The sequence below is a fragment of the Muntiacus reevesi genome, chromosome 2 (genome assembly GCF_963930625.1).
Source record: "Muntiacus reevesi chromosome 2, mMunRee1.1, whole genome shotgun sequence".
NCBI classification, from domain to species: domain Eukaryota; kingdom Metazoa; phylum Chordata; class Mammalia; order Artiodactyla; family Cervidae; genus Muntiacus; species Muntiacus reevesi.
The window spans coordinates 153,351,608-153,379,469 of NC_089250.1; the positions used below are offsets into that span (position 1 = coordinate 153,351,608).

General features: G+C 35.9%; 1 protein-coding gene across 3 annotated transcripts in view; it reads left to right on the forward strand.

Annotated features, from left to right (window-relative positions):
- Window positions 1-27,862, forward strand: part of SHOC2 (SHOC2 leucine rich repeat scaffold protein) — an 81,188-nt gene that overhangs the window by 22,128 nt on the left and 31,198 nt on the right. For all 3 annotated transcript variants that reach the window (XM_065923307.1, XM_065923306.1, XM_065923308.1), the window contains exon 2: window positions 7,109-8,033. In XM_065923307.1, coding sequence (XP_065779379.1) covers window positions 7,331-8,033 — 703 coding nt within the window. In that variant the 5' untranslated portion in view covers window positions 7,109-7,330. The remainder of the gene's footprint in view (window positions 1-7,108; window positions 8,034-27,862) is intronic.

Sequence of the window (27,862 nt, forward strand, 5' to 3'; positions counted from 1 at the left end):
GGTCCTGGCACATTTGGCTCCATGGACAGAGGAGCCCTGTGGTGGTGCTGGCCTGCTGGTGGGTGGGCTGAGTCTTAGATTGGCTGTGGGGCCACAGTAGTTCTGGACCTGATGTTGGCCCACTGGTGAGTGGGGCTTGTGCTGTCCGGTGGTGGGACAGCCTGAGACCTGATGTTGGTGTGCCTAACTGGTAGCTAGAGCTGGATCCTGGAGTCTCTGACTGTGGGGCCTCAGGGTCCCAGACTTGGTGTTAGTCCACTGGTGGGTGGCACTGAGGCCCAGGAGGTCGTAGTTTTTCTGTTTATCTTTTGGGTGTTTGAATTATATTAACTAGTGTTTTCTTCAAGAGCAATCATAGGAACAATATTCCTTCAGTTCTTACGTGTTTAACAGTATTTACCTGTTTTTATACTGAACTATATTGTTAGAACTCAGTATTCTTGGTCATATTTTTTTGTCCTTGAAGACTTTTTACAATTGATCTACTGTTTTTGCCCCTGAGTTCCTCCTCCTGTTTGTTTTTAGGTAGCAGTGAGTTTGTATAGAGTCTCAAAGAAATTCTCTGTGAATCCTTGAAGTACGATAGTTTCCCCCTTTGAAATCTATGTTTTTCAATAATACTTTGAACCAAATTCCTTTAGATCAGAAGTTAGCTAGCAGATACGTACAGTTAACATTAGAATGCAGGATAGAGACTGAGTCAGGTTATAAGGCGAGTCACATTTACTACAGCTAGAACTCCTCAGGTCTCTGGACATCCAGTTCCCCCCACTTATGTGAATAATTCTCTTTATCCTAGGCAAGAGAAAAATAGTTAAAAACTAAGCATGTTCTCTTTTTAAATTTTGTATTGGCGTGTAGTTGCTTTACAATTTCTATAAATTTCTGCTGTACAGCAAAGTGAATCAATTATATGTACACATATATTCACTCTTAAGATTCTATTCCCATATAGATCATTACAGAGTATTGAGTAGAGGTCCCTGTGCTACACAGTAGACTGTTTTTAGTTATCTGTTTTATATATGGTAGTGTGTATATGTCACTCCCAACCTCCCGATTTATCCCTCCCCCACTTCCCTCTTAGTAAAAATAAGTTTGTTATCTATATCTGTGACTCTGTTTGTTTTCTAAATAGGTTCATTTGTACATTTTTGTTTTAAGGTTCCACATATAGACAGTATCATATGCTGTTTGTCTTTGATTTACTTCATTCACTATGACAATCTCTGGTTCCATCCATGTCACTGCCAATGGCATTTTTCATTCTTTTCTATGACTAATATTCCATTGTGTAATATATATTACATCTTCTCTGTTGATGGACATTTAAATTGTTTTCATGACCTTACTAGGGTGAATAGTGCTGCAGTGAACATTGGGGTATGTGTATCTTTTTGAATTATGGTTTTCTCCTGATTCATGCCCAGGAGTGGGATTGCTGGATCTTATGACACTATTACTAGAAGGGACTAGTTAGTACTAGTTTTTAATAATTAGTGCATCGGCTACAGATGTATGCGTCAGGCATGTTTCTAAATTGAGCTGTGTTATCACTTTCTAGTGGTCAGTTATTGAAGCATTTATGTATTCTGTTAATGGAAAAGTGGAACTAATTGGTTGTAGAGTTAAACTGTAAGGTACTGAATTAAAATTAATTTATAAAATATTTTCTTTTTATCCTACTTTTCAGGAAGATACCACTCAGTAGAAACTAATTGAACTTGTTGAATTGAAAGTTATATGAATTATGCATTTAGGCTATAATAATACATTATTGCAAGAAATTTCTCATTTGAACATCAGATTTCTTAGCAAACTACTAGTGTGATCTATATGAAGGGAGAATAATTTTGTGAAGATACTTAGGTTTTCTATATTGGGTTTTTAAATTTAGCATTTCTTCAGACTATAGAAAGCAATCCTACCTTTTAAAATCTTGCTCCGTTAAAAATTTTCCTTGATTCCTGTGTCAATCCTGATTATTTACATGGTTATGTATAACCATTTAATATATTCTGAAATAGTATAGTGGTTAGGACATGGGTTTTGGAGTTGGAACTGTGTTCGCCTTGTGACTTAGTCAATTATGGTCTGTGTGATCTTTGACAAGTTGTTTGATTACTCTTGAGCCTTAGTTTCCTTATCTATAAATGGATGTTAATCTTCCTCTGAATTGTTGCAAGGACTTCATGAGATAAGAGCTAAAAGCATTTAGCACTGTGCCTGACAAGTAGTAAGTACTAAATAAACATTATCTGCTGCTACCTCTAGTGTTATTATTGTCAGACTCCCACCATACTGTTGGGCAGATAATTTAACTTCCATAAACCTTAGTTAACTCATCTGTTAATGAGAGTAACACTCCTGGGGTACCTGCTTAACAGAGGGTTACTTTGGAAATCAAATATAATCGTGTGATAGTAGTTTATAAATTTCTCAACCTATCTGAACGGAGGTAGCAAGTCTTGTACCACTAGGACTGGGCAGGTAAAAGCAGAGGAAATGGAGATCTGCTTTTTGGGAAAGGGTTTAACTGAAGACTTGATAACAGATTTGCTAGACTGAGACAGATGTAGATACCTAAGTTCCTTTCCTGATGAGTCAGGCTTAAAGTGCCTATCTGTTTCATCAGTGTTCTCCATGTGGTATGTGTAAGATCCTAGATGAAGAATTTGTGGCAGAGTCCAAACTCATTTAGCTCAGTATCCATGGCCCTTTATAATTTGGTCTCAACTTCAATCTCTTTACCTCATTCCCTGGCATTTCCTTTTCTTGTTTCTCTCTCTCATCACCCAGTATCTTTTTCTAGAGAGAGAGGTAAGCAGGTAAATGAACAGTTTGAGGGTGTATTCTTTTATTTTTTTTTCTGTCTTACACAGATTTGTAACTCTCACATTTATATTATTATTCAGACAAAAGCCAAATTAATCATATTATGAAGTCATATTTTCAGAAAGTCTTTACTGGATTGTATGCCCATCAGCAGTCTATGAGAGTGTAAGTTTCTCTGTGTCTTCACCAGCACAGTTCTTTTTTTATTTTTTAATCAGTTTGATAGGTATTATTTCTCATTGTTTGATAAAGAAATATTCTTCTAATAACTAGAAGAAGATGGCTTTCTAAATCTTTTCATACAGCCAGGAGAGGACTCAGAGTTCATTTGCCCATTTGCTTCAAAATGAAAACATAACTTTGGACTCTACTGAAATCCACTTGTCAAACATTGGGTTAGCGTTCTACTTACTTGTCTTTACAATTGCAACTTAAAAGCCACCTTGGAACCACAGCTTAGAAACCACTATCCTAAATTTGATGTTTCTCAATCCTTTGTGTGTCTAAATGTATGTATGTATGTGTTCACAAACCATGTATATTAATTTGTATGTGTTGAAACATTATACAGATGGAACCATTCTTTATCATTCTGCAGTTTACATGTTTTCTGTCTTTTTAAACTTTTTACTTTATATTGGAATATAGTGGGTGAAACTGTTTTGTTAGTTTCAGGTGTGCAGCAGATTGATTCAGTTATACGTGTATATATAGCTACTCTTTCCTGTTTAGGTTGTTCCATAATACTGAGCAGAGTAGATTCTTGTTGGTTATCCATTTTAAATATAATTGTGTGTACATGTAATTCCTAAACTCCCTAGCTGTCTCTTTCCACCATGCTTCCCTGGTAAACATAGGTTCTCTATGAGCCTATTTCTGTTTTGTAAAAAAGTTCATTTGTATCATTTTTTTTAAGATTCTGCGCAGAAGTGATATCATATTTCACTTTCTCCTTCTGACTTAATTCACTCAGTTTCTGAATCCATCCATGTTGCTGCTGCAAGTGGCATTATTTCACTCTTTATAATGGCTGAGTAATATTCCATTGTATTGTATATACCACATCTTCTTTATCCAGTCCTCCGTCGTTGAACACTTAGGTTTCTTCCATGTCTTGGCTATTGTAAGCAGTACTGAAATCGGGGTGCGTGTGTTCTTTTGGATTCTAATGCATGCCCAAGAGTGGGGTTGTAGGATCTTATGGTAGCCCTATTTTTAGTTTTTTAAGGAATCTTTATACTATTCTCTACAGTGGCTATACCAGTTTACATTCCCACCAACAGTGTAGGAGAGTTCCCTTCTCTCCTCACCCTCTCCAGCATTTATTGTTTGTGGATTTTTTGATGGTAACAATTCTGACTGATGTGAGGTGATATCTCAATGTAGTTTTGATTTGCAGTTCTCTAATAATTAGTGATGTTGAACATCTTTTCATGTGCCTCATGGCCATTTGCATATCTTCTTTGGAGAAATGTCTATTTAGGTCTTATACCCTTTTTTGATTGAGCTGTTTTGATGATATTGAGCCCCCTGAACTATTTGTAAATTTTGGAAACTAATCCCTTGTTGGTCACGTCATTTGCAAATATTTTCTCCAATTCTGTGGGTTGTCTTTTTGTTTTGTTTATGGTTTCCTTTGTTATGCAAAATATTTTACATTTAATTGGGTCCCATATGTTCATTTTTGTTTTTATTTCCATTACTCTTGGGGGATGGATCGAAGAAGATATTGCTGCGATTTATGTCAGAAAGTGTTCTTCCTGTGTGTTCCTGTAAGAGTTTTATAGTGTCTGGTCTCACATTTAGGTCTTTCATTCATTTTGTGCTGTATGTTAAAGAATGTTCTAATTTCATTTTTTTACATCTGTTGAATAGCTATCCACTTATATTTAAAGTAATCATCAATATGTATGTTCCTATTACCATTTTCTTACTTGTTTTGGGTTTGTTTTTAATAGGCCTTTTTTCTTACTTTCCTCTTTTGTTCTCTTCTCTTTCGTTTGATGACCATTTTTAATTTTTAGTGTGTTTGGACTGCTTTTTCTTTTTGGTCTGTTTATCATAGTTTTGGAATTTGTTGTTCCCATGAGGTTTTGATATAATAGTCTAATATATGTGCAAGGTTGTTTTAAGTTTGCTGGTCTGTTTCCCACCTAGAAAAGTTCCTTTATCGATGCAAAGCAGGTCTGGTGGTGCTGAATTCTGTTAGCTTTTGTTTGTCTGTAAAGCATTTGATGTCTCTGTCACATCTGATTGAGAGCCTTGATGGGTATAGTATTTTTTTTTTTTTTAATTTGTTTGGCTGTATCAGGTCTTAGTTGTAGGGTGCAGGATCTTTAGTTGTGACATGTGGGGTCTAGATCCTTGACCAGGGATCGAACCTGGGTCCCTGCACTGGGATTGCAGAGTCTTAGCCACTGGACCATCAGGGAACTCCTAGCATATTCTTGGTTGTAGGTTTTTCCCTTTCATCACTTTAAATACGTCATGCCATATTCACCTTGGGCCTGTACAGTTTTGCTGAGAAATCAGCTGATAACCTTATGGGAATTCACTTGTATGTTATTTATCATTTTTCACTTGTTGCTTTTATTTATTTTTTTTTTTTCCTTTAATTACTGTGTGTCTTGGTATATTCTTCCTTGGGTTTATTCTGCCTGAGACACTCTGAGCATCCTGGACTTGGGTGACTGCTTCCTTTCCCATGTTAGTGATGTTTTCAACTATTATGTCTTCAGATATTTTCTCAGGTTCATTCTCTCCCTATTCTCCTTCTGGAACCCCTATAATGTGAATGTTGGTGCATTTAATGTTGTCCCAGAGGTCTCTCAGTCTGTCTTCATTTCTTTTTTTTCTTATTTTTTCTTTTCCATGGCAGTGATTTCCACCATTCTGTCTTCCATGTCACTTATTCTGTTCTTCTACTTCAGTTATTCAGCTGTAGATTCCTTCTAGTGTATTTTTCATTTCAATTATTGTATTGTTTATCTCTGTTTGTTCTTTAGTTCTTCTTGTTCAGTCGCCAAGTAATGTCTAACTCTTTGCGACCCCATGGACTGCAGCCCTCCAGGCTTCCCTGTCCTTTACTAACCAGTCTGTCTTCTTTTATCCACTTTTCAGAATATTCTGCTAGTTGCTTCATGTGTTTTGTTAGGGTTTTAAGTTACAATTAATGTGAAAACCAGAGTATTTTTCTAACTTGTATGGAATTATTATTCTAACTTGTATGGAATCAAAAGCCTTTTATTGTAATTTAAGATTCAGTATTGTAAAGCTTTCACATATGCATTTAAGGTAAGACTAAGGAATATATTTCATATATATGGCTTATTGATGTGTTTTTCTGAGTAAATAATTATTAAATGTGGTGATCATCATTCTAGTCTTATACCAAGAATAGATCTTATTAGCCTAGTGTTGTCTTACTTCCATCTCCCCTTGTATTTTCAACCTTTGTGAGTCTTTTTGGTTAGTCATTTTTACCAGTGAACTTTGTCTATTTCTAAGAACCCTTTAATCCTTCTCACTTTTAACTGAAAAAGCTACCTTTTCAGTTCCTAGAATATAGGCTTCATGGAGAGTGCTCTGTTATTGTTTCTCAAAAGGGGTCCTTAGAGCCCCTTTTCTGATTTATTTGCTGTTTTCCATATGTATTTCAATCTTGTTTCTTTACTCCACTGCTCTCCATTCTCTCATTATTGCCTTTCAAGTCTTTCCTTTTGCTGAACCTATTTGTTAATTAGCTGCAGATACAGCAGTTTTACTGTAGTAGTTAGGCATATATAGGCAGTGTACCACCATTTTGGAATCTTAGTTCCATTACTTTACCAAGATCACAAAGCTGGTTATTTAAAGATATTTCTGTGCCTCAGTTGTCCCTGTGTGTAAGATAGGGGTAAGGATTTATCTCATAGGACTGATATAATGTGTGTAAATTCCTTGCAGTGGTGTTTGTTCGTAGAGAGCACTTAGAAAATTAGCTGCTGTGGTGATTTCTCCCATGTTTCATCACTTTAGAATTTTGCACTTTGATTACTTGTTCCTGTCTTACCTCTTCCTGTTAGACTGTAAATTCCTCAAAGTTAGAGCCTGTTTTATGAATTTTTATAGTTTTTTAATGGGTTTTGCAATGTAGAATGTGTTCAATAAATATTTACCGTTTCAAATCATAGGAAAATAGCAAAATTGTCACTAAAATTGTTTGCAGCACCAATTTACTTAATATAAATTATAACCTAAAGTAATTTAATACTCTCTCTGTATTATATTTCAGGAATTTTGATGAATCATTGATTGACCAGCACCATTTTACCAGTTGGAATGAGTTATCAGAAATGGGCATAGTGGATTTAGATCCAGCATGTAACAGATGGAGATTACTTCTTCAAGCCAACGCCTTTTTTGACTGTGTAGGATCTTTGTCTCTTCATCTTTGAATTTCTTTTGTTGGTAAATAAAAGGAGTTCATGTAGTTTTTGCCCTAGCTTGAGTCACCATGAGTAGTAGTTTAGGAAAAGAAAAAGACTCTAAAGAGAAAGATCCCAAAGCACCATCAGCCAAGGAAAGAGAAAAGGAGGCAAAAGCCTCTGGAGGTTTTGGGAAAGAGAGCAAAGAAAAAGAACCTAAGACCAAAGGGAGAGATGCCAAAGACGGAAAGAAGGACTCCAGTGCTGCCCCGCCAGGGGTGGCTTTTTCGGTTGATAATACGATCAAACGGCCAAATCCAGCACCTGGGACTAGAAAAAAATCTAGCAATGCAGAGGTGATTAAAGAGCTCAACAAATGCCGGGAAGAGAACTCAATGCGTTTGGACTTATCCAAGAGGTCTATACACATATTGCCATCATCAATCAAGGAGTTGACTCAATTAACAGAACTTTATTTATATAGCAACAAATTACAGTCCCTCCCAGCGGAAGTGGGTTGTCTAGTAAATCTCATGACACTGGCTCTAAGTGAAAATTCACTTACCAGTTTGCCTGACTCTCTTGATAACTTGAAGAAGCTGCGGATGCTTGATTTACGGCATAATAAACTGAGAGAAATTCCTTCAGTGGTGTATAGGCTAGATTCTCTCACCACTCTTTACCTTCGCTTTAATCGTATAACTACTGTGGAAAAAGACATCAAAAACCTGTCAAAACTCAGCATGCTTAGCATTCGAGAGAACAAAATCAAACAACTACCTGCTGAAATTGGTAAGAGGCCTTGCATTACTTTTATTATTTATAGTATTTATTATGCTAAATAGTTTTGTTGATTCTTTTCCATATCAGAAAGTGTCTGATAACTTGCCTTAAAGAAAAAACTAGTTAGTTTCTAGGTTCTGTCTTTAGCTTGCTTTAATCCGTTTTGTGATATTAATAGTCCACGGTTTGAGATCACTTTAGAGACCTTGAAAATGACTTAGAATGTAAATGCAATTGGGCCTTTTTCACACAAAACTAATCTACTTTCATTTTCATTGGGAAATAGTAAATTTGAAGCAGAAAAAAATTTTTGCCAAAGTTTTTAGTTGTTACCACCTGCTTTTAAAGTAATTACAGATAGCATTATGTAAAATGCTTTAAGGCTATATTTTCCCATTCTCTGACATTCTCTTTTTTCCCTGAAAATGTTTGTTTAAATTCACATCATTTTTCTACCTAATTTACCATAAAAGATTGGCATATAAGAGCCTTGTGAAGAAGCTGGGTGGTAAGCAAGTTGAAAAAATTTTTTCATTTTGAAAGTACTTACATGTTCACTTAAAAACAATCTGAGGATGCCGAAAAGTACAGAGGCAGCTATAGTTAATGTAACACTTAGTATTTTGATAGCTTTCATTCTTATTTTTACACCTAAAGCTATACGTACTAAAAAAAGGGGGAATGCTTTTAAAATAATGGATAGTAGGATAAAAATAGGAAATATACATGTGTAAACAAGTCAGTAAAACTTAGTTGTTTGATATTTTTAATTAAAAAAAAATTTTCAGCAACTTTTGTAATACAGTAAGCCGTTGATTTACCAGATTTGAGAAATTGATAAAGGTGTTGTCTTTGTAGGCCCTTTTTATGAGAGTTCAAAAAATTGACATAAAAATTGATTATGCAACTTTTAAAGATAAGTTTCTTTTTTGTGGATGAAAAATTTATTCTGAATAAAACAGGTTTTATTTATTTATTTTTTATTATTTTTTAATTTATTGTTTTAAATGTTGGTCTTATCATGAGTGATAAAAGAAACTTTGTTTTTAGGCTGTGCAGCTTTGTAGAGATATAATACTCTGTGGGCATTTAAAAAATTTTTGTTTAGCTTTGAAAAAAATGTAATTTATATTTTAGGTATGGTGTTCTATTATATTTAGCTCTAACCAGACACTTAAAATCTTAATTTAATTTTTGTTTAATTAAATATATTTAGAAATTCATGATCAATTTTCTCAAGCAGTGTACTTGTATTTATAAAGTGTGACACACTTATGAGATATTAAAAAACTCCTGAAAATTTGAGTGGAAATGCTTCTTTCCATGTTTTCAGATAGGAATGTGATTGTTGAATGACTTTTGATTCTGTACTCAATTCGATCCAAATTTGACCTGTTTATGTGATTCATTGTAGAATAGAATTATAAGTTTTTGGGGAAGGTAACGCTGAATTTTTAGGTAGAAATATAAAATGTTATTTGCTGTCTTTGTACTTACTGTTGTTTTGTGCATGTTACACTTCATTCTAAAATGTTGACTTTCATTCATATGAGAGATTTTCGTTAAGGACTTTCTGTAGAAATGTTACCAAATTACCTGGGAATTAAGAACATTCATTTCATAAACAGGAAGTTATTTCATAGGACTTTAAATTTACTTCACTTTGGTTTTAAGCATATGGATAAAACATTTTTACTATAAAGTAATGTATTTTTTTAAATTGGCAAATTTTATTTAATTAGAATGTTGATTTTTGTGGCTGCCTGCTCTTTGGACCTTTATTTCTAAATTTGCAATTTAAAAAATAACCACTGAATTTGTTTTTTAATGAGTACCCCCAACCATTAGTGACATTGAATTTTGCGTTTTTAAATTTCTGTGTCTATAAAAATAGTAACTTCATAAATGTCATTTATATTCCAGGAAGGGCATCAGATAGAAAGTAAACTGCTTTAAAAAATAAAATAATATTTTTGAAGGAATTAAAATTAATAAGGTTTAACTTAGATGCATGGATTTGGGACAAACCTTGTAGACGTCTGCATTATGTATTTCCTTATGGGAACAAGAAAATAAAGATCTAATAAAAATAAAATAATTGTAATAATAAGAATAGCTGTTGTTTGAGCACAGTATGTCGTATACACTATTTTTTACATGTAACTTTATATCTGTTATCTCATTAAATTCTAATAGTAATCCAATGAAATAAGTACTTTTCTCTTATTGTACTGAAAAAGGAACTGAAAATTTAGTGAGATTAGATAATTTACTAAAGGTCATATAGGTAAGAAGTTGGCAAAGTCACAGTTTGACTCTAGGTCTCACTATACTGCTTCCAGTGTCTAGAAGAGTGGATACCTGCTGAGTAGCTCAGTCGTGTCTGACTTTGCAACCTCATGGACTGCAGCACACCAGGCTTCCCTGTCCTTCACTCTCTCCTAGAGTTATGTCCATTGAGTTGGTGATGCCATACAACCACCTCATCCTCTGTTGTGCCCTTCTTCTCCTGCCCTCAGTCCCTCCCAGTATCAGGGTCTTTCCCAATTGAGTCAGCTCTTCACGTCAGGTGGCCAAAGCTTCAGCTTCAGCATCAGTCCTTCCAATGAATATTCAGGGTTGATTTCCTTTAGGATTGACTGGTTTGATCCTCTTGCAGTCCAACGGACTCAGGAATCTTCTCCAGCACCCCAGTTGGAAAGCATTAGTTCTTCAGTGCTTAGCCTTCTTTATGGTCCAGTGCTCACATCCATACATGACTACTGGAAAAATCATACCGTTGATTATATGGATCTTTGTCGGCAAAGTGATGTCTCTGCTTTTAATGTGCTGTCTAGCTTTGTCATAGTTTTCCTGCCAAGGAGCAAGCATCTTTTAATTTTGTGGCTGCAGTCACCATCTGCAGTGATTTTGTAGCCCAATAAAATCTGTCACTGCTTTCCACTTTTTCCCCTTCTATTTGCCATGAAGTGTTGGAACCAGATGCCATGATCTTAGTTTTCTGAATGTAGAGTTTTATTGAATGTTGAGTTTGAAGGCAGCCTTTTCACTCCTCTTTCACCCTCAAGAGGCTCTTTGGTAACTCTTTGCTTTCTGCCATTAGAGTGGTATCATCTGCATATTCTGAGGTGGTTGATATTTCTCCTGGCAGTCTTGATTCCAGCTTGGGATACATCCAAGCATTTCCCATGATATACTCATTGCATATAAGTTAAATAAGCAGAGTGACAATATACAGCCTTGACACACTCCTTTCCCAATTTGGACCAGTCCATAGTTCCATCTCTGGTTCTGTTGCTTCTTGACTTTCATATAGGTTTCTCAGGAGACATATATGGTGGTCTGGTATTCGCATGTCTTTAAGAATTTTTTATAGTTGTGATCCACACAGTGAAAGCTTAAGTCTGTGAAGCAGAAGTGGATGCTTTTCTGGAATTCCTTGTTTTTTCTGTGATCCAACGGATGTTGGCAATTTGATCTCTGGTTCCTCTGCCTTTTCTAAATCCTGCTTGTACATCTGGAAGTTCTCAGTTCATGTACTGCAGAAGCTTAGCTTGAAGGATTTTGAGCATAACCTTACTAGCATGTGAAATGAGTGCAATTGTATGGTGGTTTGAACATTCTTTGGCATTGCCCTTCTTTTGGATTGGAATGAAAGCTGACCTTCTCCAATCCTGTGGCCACTGCTGAGTTTTCCAAATTTGCTGACACGTTGACAGATTAATGACTTAATTCAGATATAATTCACATAGCATTAATACATTTGAAGAATACAATTCAGTGGTATTTTAGCATATTCACAAAGTTGTTCACTATCACAGACAATTATAAGACATTTTCATCACTCCAGAGAGAAACTCTGTACTCTTTGGCAATCACCCCACCCCAGCCCTGTTTTCTTCCAACCCCTTAGTCCTGTTCAAGCATTAATCTACTTTCTGTTTCTGTAGATTTGCCTGTTGTGGTGTGTGCATGCTAGTTGCTTCAGTCATGTCCAATTCTTTGTGATCCTGTGGACTGTAGCCTGCCAGGCTCCTCTGTCCATGGAATTCTTCAGTTCTAATAATTGGAATAATAAGATATATAGTCTTTGGTGAGTGGCTTCTTTCACATAGCAAAATATTTTCAAAATTCATCCAGATTGTAGCATCTATCAATATATTGTTCCTTTTTATTGCTGAATAATATTCCATTGTATATTATACCACATTTTATTAATCTACTCATCAGTTGTTGAACCTTTGAGTTGTTTTCACCTTTTGACTGTTAGAAATAAGATTACTATGAAAATTTGTGTACAAGTTTTTGTGTAGACATTTGTTTTCATTTCTCTTGGGTGTATACCTAGAAGAGGAATTACTGAGTCATATGGTAACTCTATGTTTAATCTTTTGAGGAAGTACTAGACTATTTTCTTAAGTTACTGCACCATCTTACATTTCCATCAGCAGTGTATGAGGGTTCCAATTCCTCTATATCCTCAACACTCTTGTGTTAGCTATTTTAATGTAGCCATTCCATGAGTGTGAAGTGTGGTATCTCGTGTTTTTTATTTATAGTTATATGATTATTGATTTGTTTTTAATTTTTGAAAGCTATCTTTTGTTATAAAGGAAAGACAGAAATGGTTGTTTTCTGTGATGCAGATCTTGCTTTACTGCTTTTTAAATTACAGCCCTCCCCAGCTCCCTGCAAATCCTGAGCTCTTTTAAGAATGCTTATAAAAAAGACTCATGCACCAAGATCAAATAAAATGGAATTTGACATTTTGAAGAGTTCTGCATCTTTAATGTAATTTGACTTACTGTTGAAACTCATAACAAGAGAATTTACAGTTCATTATATATACTAATTACCATTTGTTAAACTTCCATTTTTAGATGTTTAGATCTTCATTATTTTATATATATATGTATATGTATATATATGTATATATATATATGGTGCTTATTCTTCTCTGTTGTTTTTATGAGTATAAAAACCTTGAATCATACCATCCAGTTTGTTCAGTATATTTAATAAGTGTGAGAAATTTGAAATTTGTGAAACATAGCCTAGTGGTATTTAGTTTACATAGCATATTTGAAATTTAGCAGCTCTGTTGCATTTATAGGGAAATTATATTAAAAACTGAATACCTGTTTAAATATTAATGGTATCTTTGTTAATGCCATGTGATTTGATACCAATGATGCATATTCACATGGGTGAATACTGGTGTAAAACAGTGAAAGAATACTGAAAGACATATGAAGATCATAATATATTAGAAAGTAGCCAGGAAAACTCATTTGGTGATACTGAATTTACTTTTTTCCTTTTGTATGATAAGGCATGGACAGATAAAGTAAATGTACTAACTTCTTGTGTTAAATAGATAGATGGAAACCTTAGGCATTGCTTTCTCTTTTGGATCAGTATATCATTCTTCTGCCCACATCTCCTTTTCCCATTTTTTAATCTTGAAAAAGACTCCTCACTGAACACCAGGACACTCAAGAAGTCATCTTTTCAGAGGGAAAACAATAAATAACCACTCTCTTTCTCCGTCCTTTTCCTTGCATGGTTCCTTTGAGTTTCATGTTAGAGATGTGCTTTTGTAAATTTTTTTTTTTTTTGCCTCAGTAAATTAGAGTAAAGGTTATCAGGTTTTCATTTTGAATAATCAGTCACTTTAGTTCAGGAAATTCTGAACAATGAAGTTTTAAAGGGTTTTATTCTTCTAGAAAGGAAATGATTACTCTTTGAAACCAGAAATAAACTCCATCTTTGTCTCTTACTAATAATACTGTAGGACTTCCCTGATGGCTCAGTGGGTAAAGAATCTGCCTGCAATGCAGGAGACCTGGGTTGGATCCCTGGGTCGGGAATATCCCTTGGAGAAGGAAATGGCAACCCATTTCAGTATTCTTGTCTGAAAAATCCCATTGATAAGAGGAGCCTGGTGGGCCACAGTCCAAAGGGTCACAGAGAGTTGGATGTGACTAAGCATGCACTAGACATTCATTCAGTATTTCTAGAACTTTTCCTTCAGTGAATTAAAGGCTAGTTTTAAATTTTCTTCTCTTTAACGTTTCCTCCTGTTCATTATTCTTTATAAAATAGCTAAGTTAGAGGGAATCTTTTTTTTAAAAAAAACTATTCATCCTATATTTTCTGTTCAGTGAAGTGCTAGATCATTTATATTGTACACAATTTTGGATGGGTAAATTGTCTTAGAGAATCATCTGCTATGTTATACATGCTTTTTGAGAACCCAGATCATTTTTACCCATTTAAAAAACTCTCACAGCATTCAGATATATGAGAAATTAGGAATAGCAATTTTTTAACCCATATGACTCATTAACACTTAATGAAAACAAAGTCAGTTTTCTACTGTTTTTACTATAGTACTGCAGTTATATTTTATGTCAAGTAATATATAATAAATGTATATATGTGTATAATATATAAAAATTACTAAGAATCTGTTTTTTTTTTTTAATTGAAGAGACCTTAGAGATTTTATTTAATTCCCTCTTATGTAATTTTCTGTAAATTTTTGTAGATAATAAGCAGTAGGCTTTCAATAAATGTTGAAGGGCTTCCCTGGTGGCTCAGATGATAGTCTGCCTGCAATGCGGGAGACTCATTTTTGATCCCTGGGTTGGGAAGATACCCTGCAGAAGGGAATGGTTATCCCTTCCAGTATTCTTGCCTGGAGAATTTCATGGACAGAGGAACCTGGCGGGTTTCAGTCTGCAGGGTTGCAAAGAGTCGGACATGACTGAGCGACCAATACTGGAATAACTGTGGCTTGAGGTGAATTTAATGAAACCCACCACTATTGCCCAATTTTTAATATTAACTCAAATTGTAACCCTTAGTTCCTAAAATTCTTGAAATTCTCTCAGCACTGTCAGGGGTGCTGCAATTGCTTTCATGGTTAAGGTAACATTATTTAATGATCTCATTTGACTGTTTTGTACAAGTGCTAATGAGTAACTTAGTTTGTCAGGCAAGAGAAATCAGGAAAGGGAATTCATAGTTGTTAATAAATAACTTTTTTCATTGGAAATCAGCAAGAAACCTTACAGACCTAGAAATGAACTGTTAACTTAGTTGACTGTTGTCAAATTGTCAGGTGTTTCACTAAACAACAGAAACCTGGAAACGTTGTTATTATTGCTAAAGGAGGAAATAAGAGAACAGAGGGGAAAAAACAGCACTTGAACCATCTTAGAAGGATCTGATTGAGCCAGAGGATACATTTGACTTCCCACTCTGCTGTGGTGTAGGGAAGAGGGCAATCTTTGTGCTCTAATGATAGCATGCTAGCCATTCAAAGAATACAGACCGTGTTGTCTATGTTGCTTAGTTACAGAAGGACTTGCTTAGAAGAATTACTAAAGTTTTCTTTAGAGTGAAAGGGAGAATTAAGCCATAAGACAAATTTATACAAATAAAATAGTGTGTTTTCTGATGTAAGTCCCTAAATCTGTTCAAGCTTGTGTAATAAAAATTTCCAGCTCTTGTTAATTGTGTTGTTTTGCAAATGTATTTTAGTAAGATTTGATTTGATTTTTATTGCTCTGAATGCTTGAAAAATGACCTTGTAAGTTCAGGAACAAGAGTTAATTTAAAAATGTAAATGTCCTTCAGTTCAGTCGTGTCCTTAATATGAGTCAAATGATAATATAGGGTAAGCCACAACTTACGAAATAAACCTAAATTATTTATTTACCAACATTTGAGTGCCTGTTAGATACATTTTAATAGGGTCTTTTTGTATGTTGCTAGATTTAATTTACTAAGATTTTTGCATCTGTACTCCCCATGGATATTGATCTGTAATTTCCTTTTTTCCCTTTCTCTTTTTTGTAATGGTTTGCTATCAGGGCAACTCTGGCTTCATATTGTGGAATGAGTTGGAAGGAGTTACTCTTTTATGTTCTGGAGGAGTTTGTGTAGAATTAGTATTATGTTTTCAAATGATTCAGATGGTAAAGAATCCATCTGCAATGCAGGAGACCCAGGTTTAATCCTTGGGTTGGAAAGATCCCCTGGAGAAGGAAATGGCTACCCACTCCAGTATTCGTGCCTGGAGAATCCCATGGACAGAGGAACCTGGCAGGCTGTAGGCCATGGAGTTGCAAAGGGTCAGACATAACTGAGCGACTAACTTTTACTTCTTTGAAATGTTTAGAAGAATTTAAGAGTCTTACAATTTGGGACGGTTTTCTTTGTAGAAAGGTTTTAGATGGCAAGTTAATGGAAAGTTATTCGGGTTTTGTGTTTCTTCTTAGTTGAGTTTTGGTAGTTTTGAATGTGTCAGAGCATTTGTCTTTTGATTTGTTGAATTTTTTGGCATAAAGTTCATTTAGTTCCTTATTATATTTTTGAAGTTTGAAATATTTTGTCTCTCATTCATGCCTGATATTGCTTTTATTGGTCTTTGTTTTGTTTTCTACACTTAATTATCTTGTTTCCTATTACTGTAGCTTTAATATGTCCTTTGTCTTAAATTGTTAGATTGATTTCATTCCTTTCTTTCTTTCATTATATAAGTGTTGATAGCTGTGACCCTCCCCTCCAAGTACTGTTTTAGCAGCATCATGTAAATTTTGATATGTTGTATTTTCCTTATTATTTAGTTCAAAATATTTTCCAAATATCTCTTATTATTCTCTAACCCATGGATTATTTAGCAGTGCATTGTTCAGTTTTCAAGTATTTCAGAGACATTTCCATTTAAATTTCTGGCTATACCATGCAGCTTGTGGGATCTTAGTTCCCTGAACAGGGATCTAACTTGTGCCCTCAGCAATGAAAATATAGAGTCCTAACCACTAGGACCAGTGGGGACTTCCCTATTTTTTGTTATTGATTTATAAAATATAGTCTGTCTTGGTAAGTGTTCTGTGTGTAGTTGAAAAGAAGATGCATTTTGCTGTTATTTTGGAGCAGGGTTAGATGGATGATGTTATTCATTTCTTCCATAGCCTCATCAATATTCTGTCTACTTTTTTCTTCAATTAGTAAGAAATGAGTATTGAAATACCCAACTATATAATAGTAGAATTTTTTTCTCCCATTAGTGCTATTATTGTTTGCTTCTTGTACTTTGAAACTTTATTAGTTGTTTATATGCTATAGATTCTTTTTTCTAAAGAACAATTTATGCATTTTGAAACATTTTTCTTTATTGCTGGTAATATTTCTAGTAGTATCTCTTTTTCTGAATGCTGTTTTTATTTGATATTGATATAGCCATATCCCTTCCTGCCTTTTAACTTTTTGTCTTTATATATATTTAAAATGGTTTCTTGTAGGCAGCATATGGCTAGGTCTTTGTTCTATCCTGTCTCGCAGTTTTTGCCTTAATTGAAGAGTTTAGACCGTTGTGTTTAATATAATTATCAATCTAGTTGGTTTAAATCTGTCAGCTCGCTGGCTGTATTCTTTTTGTGCCATTCGTTACTTTTCCTTTCCCTCTCATTTCATGCCTTCTTAACTGGTCTAGCATTTACAGTACATATCCATAACTTGATACTGGATACATTTGAAGTATACAGCTGGGATACTTCATATAACTCATTTTTTGTTTGTATATTTTGTCATAACTAGTTTAAAGTTATGAGATTTTGGCAAGAATACCACAGAAGTGATTGTGTACCTTTCCCATTGAATCATATCAAGAAATACATGATGTTGATATGTCTCATTACTGGTAATTTTGACCTAGACCACTTGGTTATGGTGGTTTCTGCTATGCTGCTCCACTTTGAAGTTTAAATAATTTTTTCTTTTAAATTAATAACTACCTTGGGAAGTACCAATTTTAGACTATGCCAATATCTTGTTTCTCTTTCACCTTTTGTTTATAAATTTTAACTTTCACTGGTAGATCTTCCCTGAAGCAATTATTACTATATTCTGTAAACTCTGGGAGTTGGTGATGGACAGGGAGGCCTGGTGTGCTGCGGTTCATGGGGTTGCAAAGAGTCAGACATGAGTGAGTGACTGAATTGAACTGAACTGAATGATGATTTTAAAAAATTTCCCTTGTTTCTTTTGTATTTATTAATTGAAATTCTTCTATAAGGAAAAGCTGTCCTTTCTACCCCATTTATTTATTCAGTTAATTATATCAGTCTGGACTCATTTATTCTGTGGGTTTCAATCCAATATTATTCTTTACTGTTTTGTTGCTCAGATTATTCCAGCTTTGGTTATTGTGAACTCTATGTTAGTTGCTTCCTGTGCCTTTTGATGTGTCATCATCCTTTTTTGTTATCTTTTAAAGAGACTAAAAATGCCAAAAAAATTTGATACTTGGCCATGTATTTATTCCCTCTAGTATTTTTCATTTTTTTGTGTTAGATCTGAATCTCTATTTGGTATTTTTTTTTTTTTTTTCTTTTTGCCCAAAGAACTTCTTTTAATGTATACTGTAGCCCAGGTCTACTCAGATTGAATTTTTTATGCTTCTGTTTGTCTGAAAGCCTTTATTTTGTTTTCATTTTTAATGGTTATTTTTCCTGTTATAAAATTCTAGTTTGGCATCTTTTCTTTTTTATTCATTATTTTTAAGGTAGCTCTCCTTTCCCTATGTTTTTGTTTGTTAGATTTTTTTCTTGGCTTGCCTAGTTTCTGACAAGAGTTTTGCTGTTACAGCTATATTTTTGTGTTTGTAGAGTCTTTTTTTCTCTATAGTTTTAATATTTTTCTTTATTTTTGATTTCCAACAATTTGTATATGGGTTTTACCGTATGTAATTTGAGAATTACTTGTCTTACTGCATTTGTATTGCTTTTTCTGTCTCTTAATAGCTCTCCTAGTGGGAGATGGCCCTCCTGTTCATTCTACTACTATTGATTTGTGTAGGCCCTCATATTATTTCATGTGAGCTAGTTACAGTAGTTTCCTAATAGACTATGCTTCCTAATCTATCCATCCTTTCAAATCTATGAGTAAATAGTCTTTTTAGAATAGTATTCTGATTATCATGCATTATTCAGAAGCTTTAAATTTTGTTTTATTACCTGATCAAAAAGATCCAGATTCCTTAGTTTGGTATTGAAGGTTCCAGGTCTCCTTTCTCATCTTGACTTGTGTCTTCCGTTGGTCTTGAAGATCCAAAAGAAAGACTCTTTAATGTTGAAATTTCATAAACAGGACCATCTGTAGCCTTCCTCAAATCACATGTAGTCTCCTACTAATTTTTAATTTCATGAGAACAAGCATTTAGTGTATTGTAGTGTCTTTCTGCCTTTAGTGTCTAGTATTATGTCTGGTAAAGAGAGTGTGCACACAAGAATCTTATCTAATTGACTGACTTAATGCTCTTGTAGTAATAGTTTATTTTCTGTTGTGTTTTAGGCTTGTAGTGTATTCACGTATTTGTATAGTAATGTTTCTTTGTTGCTAAACTTCACAAATTTTAATTTTCTCAGTAATGCTCAGGAATTTCTCATTTAAGCATTTTGATTATCAATACTTGCAGTCTCGAGAAGGGCGGGAAAACCTTTTTCCTCCAAAAATTGCCTGTTTGATGAATATTTTAACTGTCTAAATTCTGGAAATGAGGGACCATGTGTCCCACTGCTTTCTGCCTCTGGGATACTGCTACTGGAGAAGAGTGGAGAAATAGCTCCAGAAAAAATGAAGAGGCTGAGCCAAAGTGAAAACAAAACCCAGTTGTGGATGTGGCTGGTGATGGAAGTAAAGTCCGATGCTGTAAAGAGCAATATTGCACAGGAACCTGGAATGTTAGGTCCATGAATCACGGTAAATTGGAAGTGGTCAAACAGGAGATGGCAAGAGTGAACACAGACATTTTAGGAATCAGTGAACTAAAATGGACTGGAATGGACGAATATAATTCACATCATTGTATTTACTACTGTGGGCAAGAATCCCTTACAAGAAGTGGAGTAGCTCTTACAGTCAGCAAGAATCCCAAATGCAGTACTTGGGTGCAGTCTCAAAGATGACAGAATGATCTCTGTTTGTTTCCAAGGCAAACCATTCAATATCATAGTAATCCAAGTCTGTGCCCCAACAACTATGCTGAAGAACGTGAATTTGAATGGTTCTGTGAAGACCTATAAGACCTTCTAGAACTGAAACCCAAAAAAAAGATGTCCTTTTCATCATTGGGGACTGGAATGCAAAAGTAGGAAGTCAGGAAGTCAAGAGATACCTGGAGTCACAGGCAAGTTTGGCTTTGGAGTACAAAATGAAGCAGGGCAAAGGCCAATAGAGTTTTGCAAAGAGAACACACTGGTCATAGCAAACATCCTTTACCAACAACACAAGAGATGACTCTACACATGGATATCACCAGATGGTCAATACCAAAATCAAATGGATTATATTCTTTGCTGCTGAAGATGGAGAAGCTCCATATAGTCAGCACGAAAAAGACCGGGAGCTGACTGTGGCTCAGACCATGAACTCCTTGCAAAAAACAGACTTAAACTGAAGAAAGTAGGGAGAACCACCAGGCCATTCAGGTATGACGTAAATCAAATCCCTTATGATTATACAGTGGAAGTGACAAATAGATTCAAGGGATTAGATTTGACAGAATGCTTGAAGAACTATGGACGGAGGTTTGTGACATAGTATAGGACGCAGTGATCAAAACCATACACGAGAAGAGGAAATGCAAAAAGGCAAAATGGTTGTCTGAGGAGGCCTTACAAATAGCTGAGAAAGGAAGAGAAGCAAAAGGCAAGTGAAGAGGAAGATATATATATATATATATATATATATATATATATATATATATATATATCCAAAGATATACCCATCTGAATGCAGAGTTCCGAAGAATAGCAAGGAAAGATAAGAAAGCCTTCTTAAGTGAACGGTGCAAAGAAATAGAGGAAAACAATAGAATGGGAAAGTCTAGAGATCTCATCAGGAAAAATCAGAGATACCAAGGGAACATTTCATGCAAAGATGGCACAATAAAGGAAAGAAACAGTATGGACCTAACAGAAGCAGAAGATATTAAGAGGTGGCAAGAATACACAGAAGAACTATACATAAAAGATCTTCATGACCCCAGTAACTGTAATTGTGTGATCACTCACCTAAAGCCTGGAGTGTGAAGTCAAGAGAGCCTTAGGAAGCATCACTATGAACAAAACTAGTGGAGGTGATTGACAGTTGAGCTATTTCAGATCCTGAAAGATGATGCTGTTAAAATGCTGCACTCAATATGCCAGCAAATGTGGAAAACTCAGCAGTGGCCACAGAACTGGAAAAGGAGTGTTTTCATTCCAATCCCAAAGAAAGGCAGTACCAAAGAATGCTCAAACTACCACACAGTTGCACTCCTCTCACACACTATAATGCTCAAAATTCTCCATGCTAGGCTTTAGCAGTAGGTAAACTGAGAACTTCCAGATATTCAAGCTGGGTTTAGAAAAGGAAGAGGAATCAGAGATCAAATTACCAACATCTCCTGGATCATAGAAAAAGCAAAAGAATTACAGAAAAACATCTACTTCTGCTTCATTGACTACACTAAAGTCTTTAACTATGTGGATCACAACAAACTGTGGAAAATTCTCAAAGAGATGGGAATACCAGACCACCTACCTGCCTTCTGAATAATGTGTATGCAGATCAAGAAGCAACAGTTAGAACTGGACATGGAACAATGGACTGGTTCCAAATTGGGAAAGGAGTACATCAAGGCTGTATATTGTCACCCTGCTTATTTAACTTATATGCAGAGTACATCATGTGAAATGCCAGGCTAGCTGGAATCAGGATTGCTGGGAGAAATATCAATAACCTCAGATATGCAGATGACACCACCCTTATGCCAGTAAGTGAAGAGAAACTAAAGAGCCTCTTGATGAAAGTGAAAGAGGAGAGTGTAGAAGCTGCCTTAAAACTCACCATTCAAAAAATTAAGATCATGGCAGCCGGTCCCATCACTTCATGGCAAATAGATAGGGAAACAATGGAAACAGTGAGACTTTATATTTTGGGGCTTCAAAATCACTGCAGATGGTGACTGCAGCCATGAAATTAAAAAAGACGCTTGCTTCTTGGAAGAAAAGCTATGACCAACCTAGACAGCGTGTTAAAAAGCAGAGACACTACCCAACAAAGGTCTGTATTTTCAACGCTATGGTTTTTCTAGTAGTCATGTACGGATGTGAGAGTTGGACCATATAGAAAGCTGAGTGCTGGAGAATTGATGGTTTTGAACTGTGGTGTTGGAGAAGACTCTTGAGAGTCCCTTGGACTGCACGGAGATCAAGCCAGTCAATCCTAAAGGAAATCAATCCTGAATATTCATTGGAAGGACTGATACTGAAGCTGAAGCTCCAATACTCTGGCCATCTGATGGAAGAACTGACTTACTGGAAAAGACCCTGATCCTGGGAAAGACTGAGGGCAGCAGCAGAAGGGGACAGCAGAGGATGAGATGGTTGGATGGCATCACTGACTCAATGGATATGAGTTTGAGCAAGCTCCGGGAGTTGGTGATGGACAGGGAAGCCTGGCGTGCTTCAGTCCATGGGGTCGCAAAGAGTCGGACACGACTGAACTGAGTCAAAACTATGGTTTTGCCAGTAGTCATGTATGAATGTGAGAGCTGGACCATAAAGAAGGCTGAGTACCGAAGAATCAATGCTTTCAAATTGTGATGCTGGAGAAGATTTTTGAGAGTCTCTTGGACTGCAAGATCAGCCTGTCAGTCTTAAAGGAAATCAACCCTGAATATTCATTGGAAGGACTGATGCTGAACTGAAGCTCCAATATTTTGACCATCTGATGTGATGAGCCAACTCATTGGTAAAAGCCCTGATGCTGGGAAAGATCGAGGACAGGAGCAGAAGCAGTGAGAGAGGATGAGATGGTTGAACGGCATCATGTACTCAATGGACAGTGTGAACAAACTCTGGGAGATAGTGAAGGACAGGGAAGCCTGCGTGCTCTAGTCCATGGGGTCACGAAGAGTCGGACACAACTGAGCGACTGAACAACAACAACAGAAACAGGTTTACAGTTCTTCACTGAGCTATCATATTGGTATATGTAGTTAGAGGTTATTAATTTTCACGACTGTATAATATTCCATAGGGTGGATATACCACAGTTTTATTTATTCTGTTGTTTTTGGCTGGACAATACCAAATACTTGTGCAAACTTCATTTATTACTGTTGAATACAGATTGGTACAGACACTTTGGACGACAGTGGCAGTTTCTTGCGAAGCTGAACACAGTCTTATCATACAGTCTGTCAGTCATGCTTCTCTTTACCCAAATGAGTTAACTTTTGTCCATGGAAAAAACTGTACACAAAATACTTTTAGCAGGTCTATTCATAATTGCTAAAAATTGGAAGTAACAAAGATATCCTTCAATAAATGAGTGAATAATAAAGTAGTATACCCATACAATGGAATATTGTTCAGTGGTAAAAAAAAGAAATGCATATTTCTAAATTAAAGAAATTAATCTGGAAAAGCTGTGTATTGTGTGATTCTAACTATACAACATTCTGGAAAAAGCAAAAATACAAGATCAGTGCTTGCTAGGGGCCCTAGTAGGAGAGTCAGATCAATGAGTAGTGAAGCACTGAAGATTTTTAGATCAGTAAAACTTATATATGATACTGTAATCATGGGTACATGCTATTATGCTATTATGCATTTACCAAAATCTACAGAACTGGACAACACAAAGAGTGGATGGATGTCAGTGTAAAACATGGACTTTTAGTTAATAATGATAATCTATAAATGTTCATCAACTGTAATGCACAATGTTGGATGTGGAAACTGTGGGGAGGGTGGTATATAAGACCTTTGTACTTAATTTGCAGTTTTTCTGTAAACCTGAAACTGCTCTAACAAACAAAACCCTATGTAGTACCCTCACCACTATTTCCTTAGTCAAAGTTGAAGCCCACAAGACTAAATAAATCTGACTCCGGGCTATTTCATCTGTCACTTTCTTCATTACTTATCATTCCAGCCACATTGGCTTCCTGTTGTGTTTTGAACTACTTTCTTGCCTCAGGGTCTTTGTATTTGCTGTTCACTCAGCTTCTCCCAGATATTTCCATTGTTTCTTTCCTCTTCCATCATTCAGGTGTGTATATTCAAATGCTACTCCATTGGGGTTATTTTCCTCTTCTGCTGCTGCTGCTGCTGCTAAGTCGCTTCAGTCGTGTCCGAATCTGCGACCCCATAGACGGCAGCCCACCAGGCTCCGCCGTCCCTGGGATTCCGCAGGCAAGAACACTGGAGTGGGTTGCCATTTCCTTCTCCAGTGCATGAAAGTGAAAAGTGAAAGTTAAGTCGCTCAGTCGTGTCCGACTTGTAGCGACCCCGTGGACTGCAGCCCACCAGGCTGCTCCGTCCATGGGATTCTCCAGGCAAGGCTACTGGAGTGGCTTGCCATTGCCTTCTCTGTTACCTTTTCTACTTATTATCAATATCTCTAATCTCTCCTTCCCACCATCACACTCTTTTACCTTGCTTTCTTTTCTTTTATAGCTTTTATACATCTCATTTCAGTTCAGTCACTCAGTCATGTCCGACTCTTTGCAACCCCATGAATTGTAGCACGCCAGGCCTCCCTGACCATTACCAGCTCCCGGAGTTTACTCAAACCCATGTCCATTGAGTTGGTGATGCCATCCAACCATCTCAACTTGTCGTCACCTTCTCCTCCTGCCCTCAACCTTTCCCAGCATCAGGGTCTTTTCAAATGAATCAGCTCTTCGCATCAGGTGGCCAAAGTGTTGGTGTTTCAGCTTCAACATCAGTCCTTCCAGTGAACACCCAGGACTAATCTTTAGGAAGGACTGGTTGGATCTCCTTGCAATCCAAGAGACTCTCAAGAGTCTTCTCCAACACCACAGTTCAAAAGATCAGTTCTTCGGTGCTCAGCTTTTTTATAATCCAACTCTCACATCCATACATGACCACTGGAAAAATCATAGCCTTGACTAGATGGACCTTTGTTGGCAAAGTAATGTCTCTGCTTTTTAATATGCTGTCTAGATTGGTCATAACTTCCAAAGAGTAAGTGTCTTTTCATTTCATGGCTGCAATCACCATCTGCAGTGATTTTAGAGCCCAGAAAAATAAAGTCAGCCACTGTTTCTACTGTTTCCCCATCTATTTGCCATGAAGTGATGGGACCAGATGCCATGATCTTAGTTTTCTGAATCTTGAGCTTTAAACCAACTTTTTCACTCTCCTCTTTCACTTTCATCAAGAGACTCTTTAGTTCTTCACTTTCTGCCATAAGGGTGGTGTCATCTGCATATCTGAGGTTATTGATATTTCTCCCAGCAATCTTGATTCCAGCTTGTGCTTCATCCAGTCCAGCATTTCTCATGATGTACTCTGCATATAAGTTAAATAAGCAGGGTGACAGTACACAGCCTTGATGTACTCGTTTTCCTATTTGGAACCAGTCTGTTGTTCCATGTCCAGTTCTAACTTGCTTCCTGACCTGCATACAGGTTTCTCAAGAGGCAGGTCAGGTGGTCTGGTATTCCCATCTCTTTCAGACTTTTCCACACTTTATTGTGATCCACATAGTCAAAGGCTTTGGCATAGTCAATAAAGCAGAAATAGATGTTTTTCTGGAACTCTCTTGCTTTTTCGATGATCCAGTGGATGTTGGCAATTTGATCTCTGATTCCTCTGCCTCTTCTAAAACCAGCTTGAACATCTGGAAGTTCACGGTTCACGTATTGCTGAAGCCTGGCTTGGAGAATTTTGAGCATTACTTTACTAGCATGTGAGATGAGTGCAATTGTGTGGTAGTTTGAGCATTCTTTGGGATTGCCTTTCTTTGGGACTGGAATGAAAACTGACCTTTTCCAGCCCTGTGGCCACTGCTGAGTTTTCCACATTTGCTGGCATTTTGAGTGCAGCACTTTCACAGCATCATCTTTCAGGATTTGAAATAGCCCTACTGGAATTCCATCACCTCCACTAGCTTTGTTCATAGTGGTGCCTTCTAAGGCCCACTTGACATCTCATTCCAGGATGTCTGGCTCTAGCTGAGTGTGAGTGATCCCACCATCCTGATTATCTGGGTTGTGAAGATCTTTTTTGTACCATTCTTTTGTGTATTCCTGCCACCTCTTCTTAATATCTTCTGCTTCTGTTAGGTCCATACTATTTCTGTTCTTTATTGAACCCATTTTTGCATGAAATGTCCCCTTGGTATCTCTAATTTTCTTGAAGAGATATCTAGTCTTTCCCATTCTATTGTTTTCCTCTATTTCTTTGCATTGATTGCTGAGGAATACTTTCTTATCTCTCCTTGCTATTCTTTGAAACTCTGCATTCATATGGGTATATCTTTCCTTTTCTCCTTAAAGTCTCACCTTGGTTATATATTGTTTATTTTTCCTTATTAAAGTACAAGTTCCCTGAGGGCAGCAAACTTTTTTCCTTCCTTGTCCCTCTTTTTCCTTATTGTATTTTCAATCCCTAGAATAGTGTCTAGCACACAGTAGGTGCTTAATAAACCTTTGTAGGATGGATCAATGAATTCTGTGTTCTCTCTGTAGGAAGTCAAACTTTAAAAAATTGCTTAGTAAGTATGGAATGTGAGTCATAAAATGCTTCCTATTAATGGCTGTGTCATCAATATGATAACATGGTGCATTCATTTTCACTAAAAGGTACGTCTGCTCCACATCCAGGAAACTTCTTTTTATTGGTTGAAAACTGCTCTTCATGTACAGTGTAGGAGAGACTGCTCATGTTTATTTATGTCTTGAATCTGTCCCCCCCCCCCCCCCGTTTTCCTCTTTAGATTAAAAAATGTACAAAAACATGGAAAAATCACAAAATACAAATATATAAAGTAGAAAAGAGAAACCACTCTTAAACCTAGCCAGAGACAAGTCACTGTTAAGACATTGATTATTGTTCTTTAGAACCGTATGAGATGAACTTATATTTTTAAAGTAATATTTGGATCATATATAGTGAGATAAATGTTTAAAAGTACTAGATAACTGGTCCAAGTATAGAAATAATAAAAAGTGTGAAAGTATTTTATGAACTCCTTCAATATTTAATATCCTGTCTTTTTTGAATTGTAACGCAGGCTCTTATCCTAGCACAAAATTTATCATATATTCAGAATTGTCAGATGTTTCTGACTATTTTGATTATGAAGAAAAAAACTTGAGCAGTTATGAGTGTTGCTAAAGAAGAGAGATCTTAAACTTCTTTTCTCTCCACATTAAAAAGGTTTTGTACATTTAATAGGACATTTTGGATTTGTTTTGAAAATATTTTAGATTTTCCTGGAAGCTATCTTTTATTAATTATAAATGTCCCTGAAGTTTTTTATATCTTTTTCATTGGACTGAAGAAAATTCAAAGTTCCTAAGAGAAAATGTTTGTCGTGTCTTTTAAAATGTATACATGGGTTTTGTGGAAAATCTAAAAATAAGTTTCAAATTTAACTCAGCAATATATATAATATACTCATGAGTTTATTGTAGTTCATGGACTAACAGATCAAACTTAAAAATCAGGTTATTTTTGTGTGCTGATGCTGTTAAGAAATTAAATCACATTTCCTGAGTTTTAAGCATTTTCAAAACCCTAATTACTAGATTGTGAGAAAGAAGCATTAGTCGATGACACTCTTCTTAATGTATCAGTGTTAACATGATTTCCTGATGTTGCAGAGTGTTGTATTGTTAGAGGATGATTTTCTGGAGAGAATACATGCTCAAAATAATTCAGTTATCATATGGATGGTGATTTACATAAAAGATTTAATTTGAATCAAAGTAATTTTGCATTTTAAAAACACTTATTTTTTAGTTT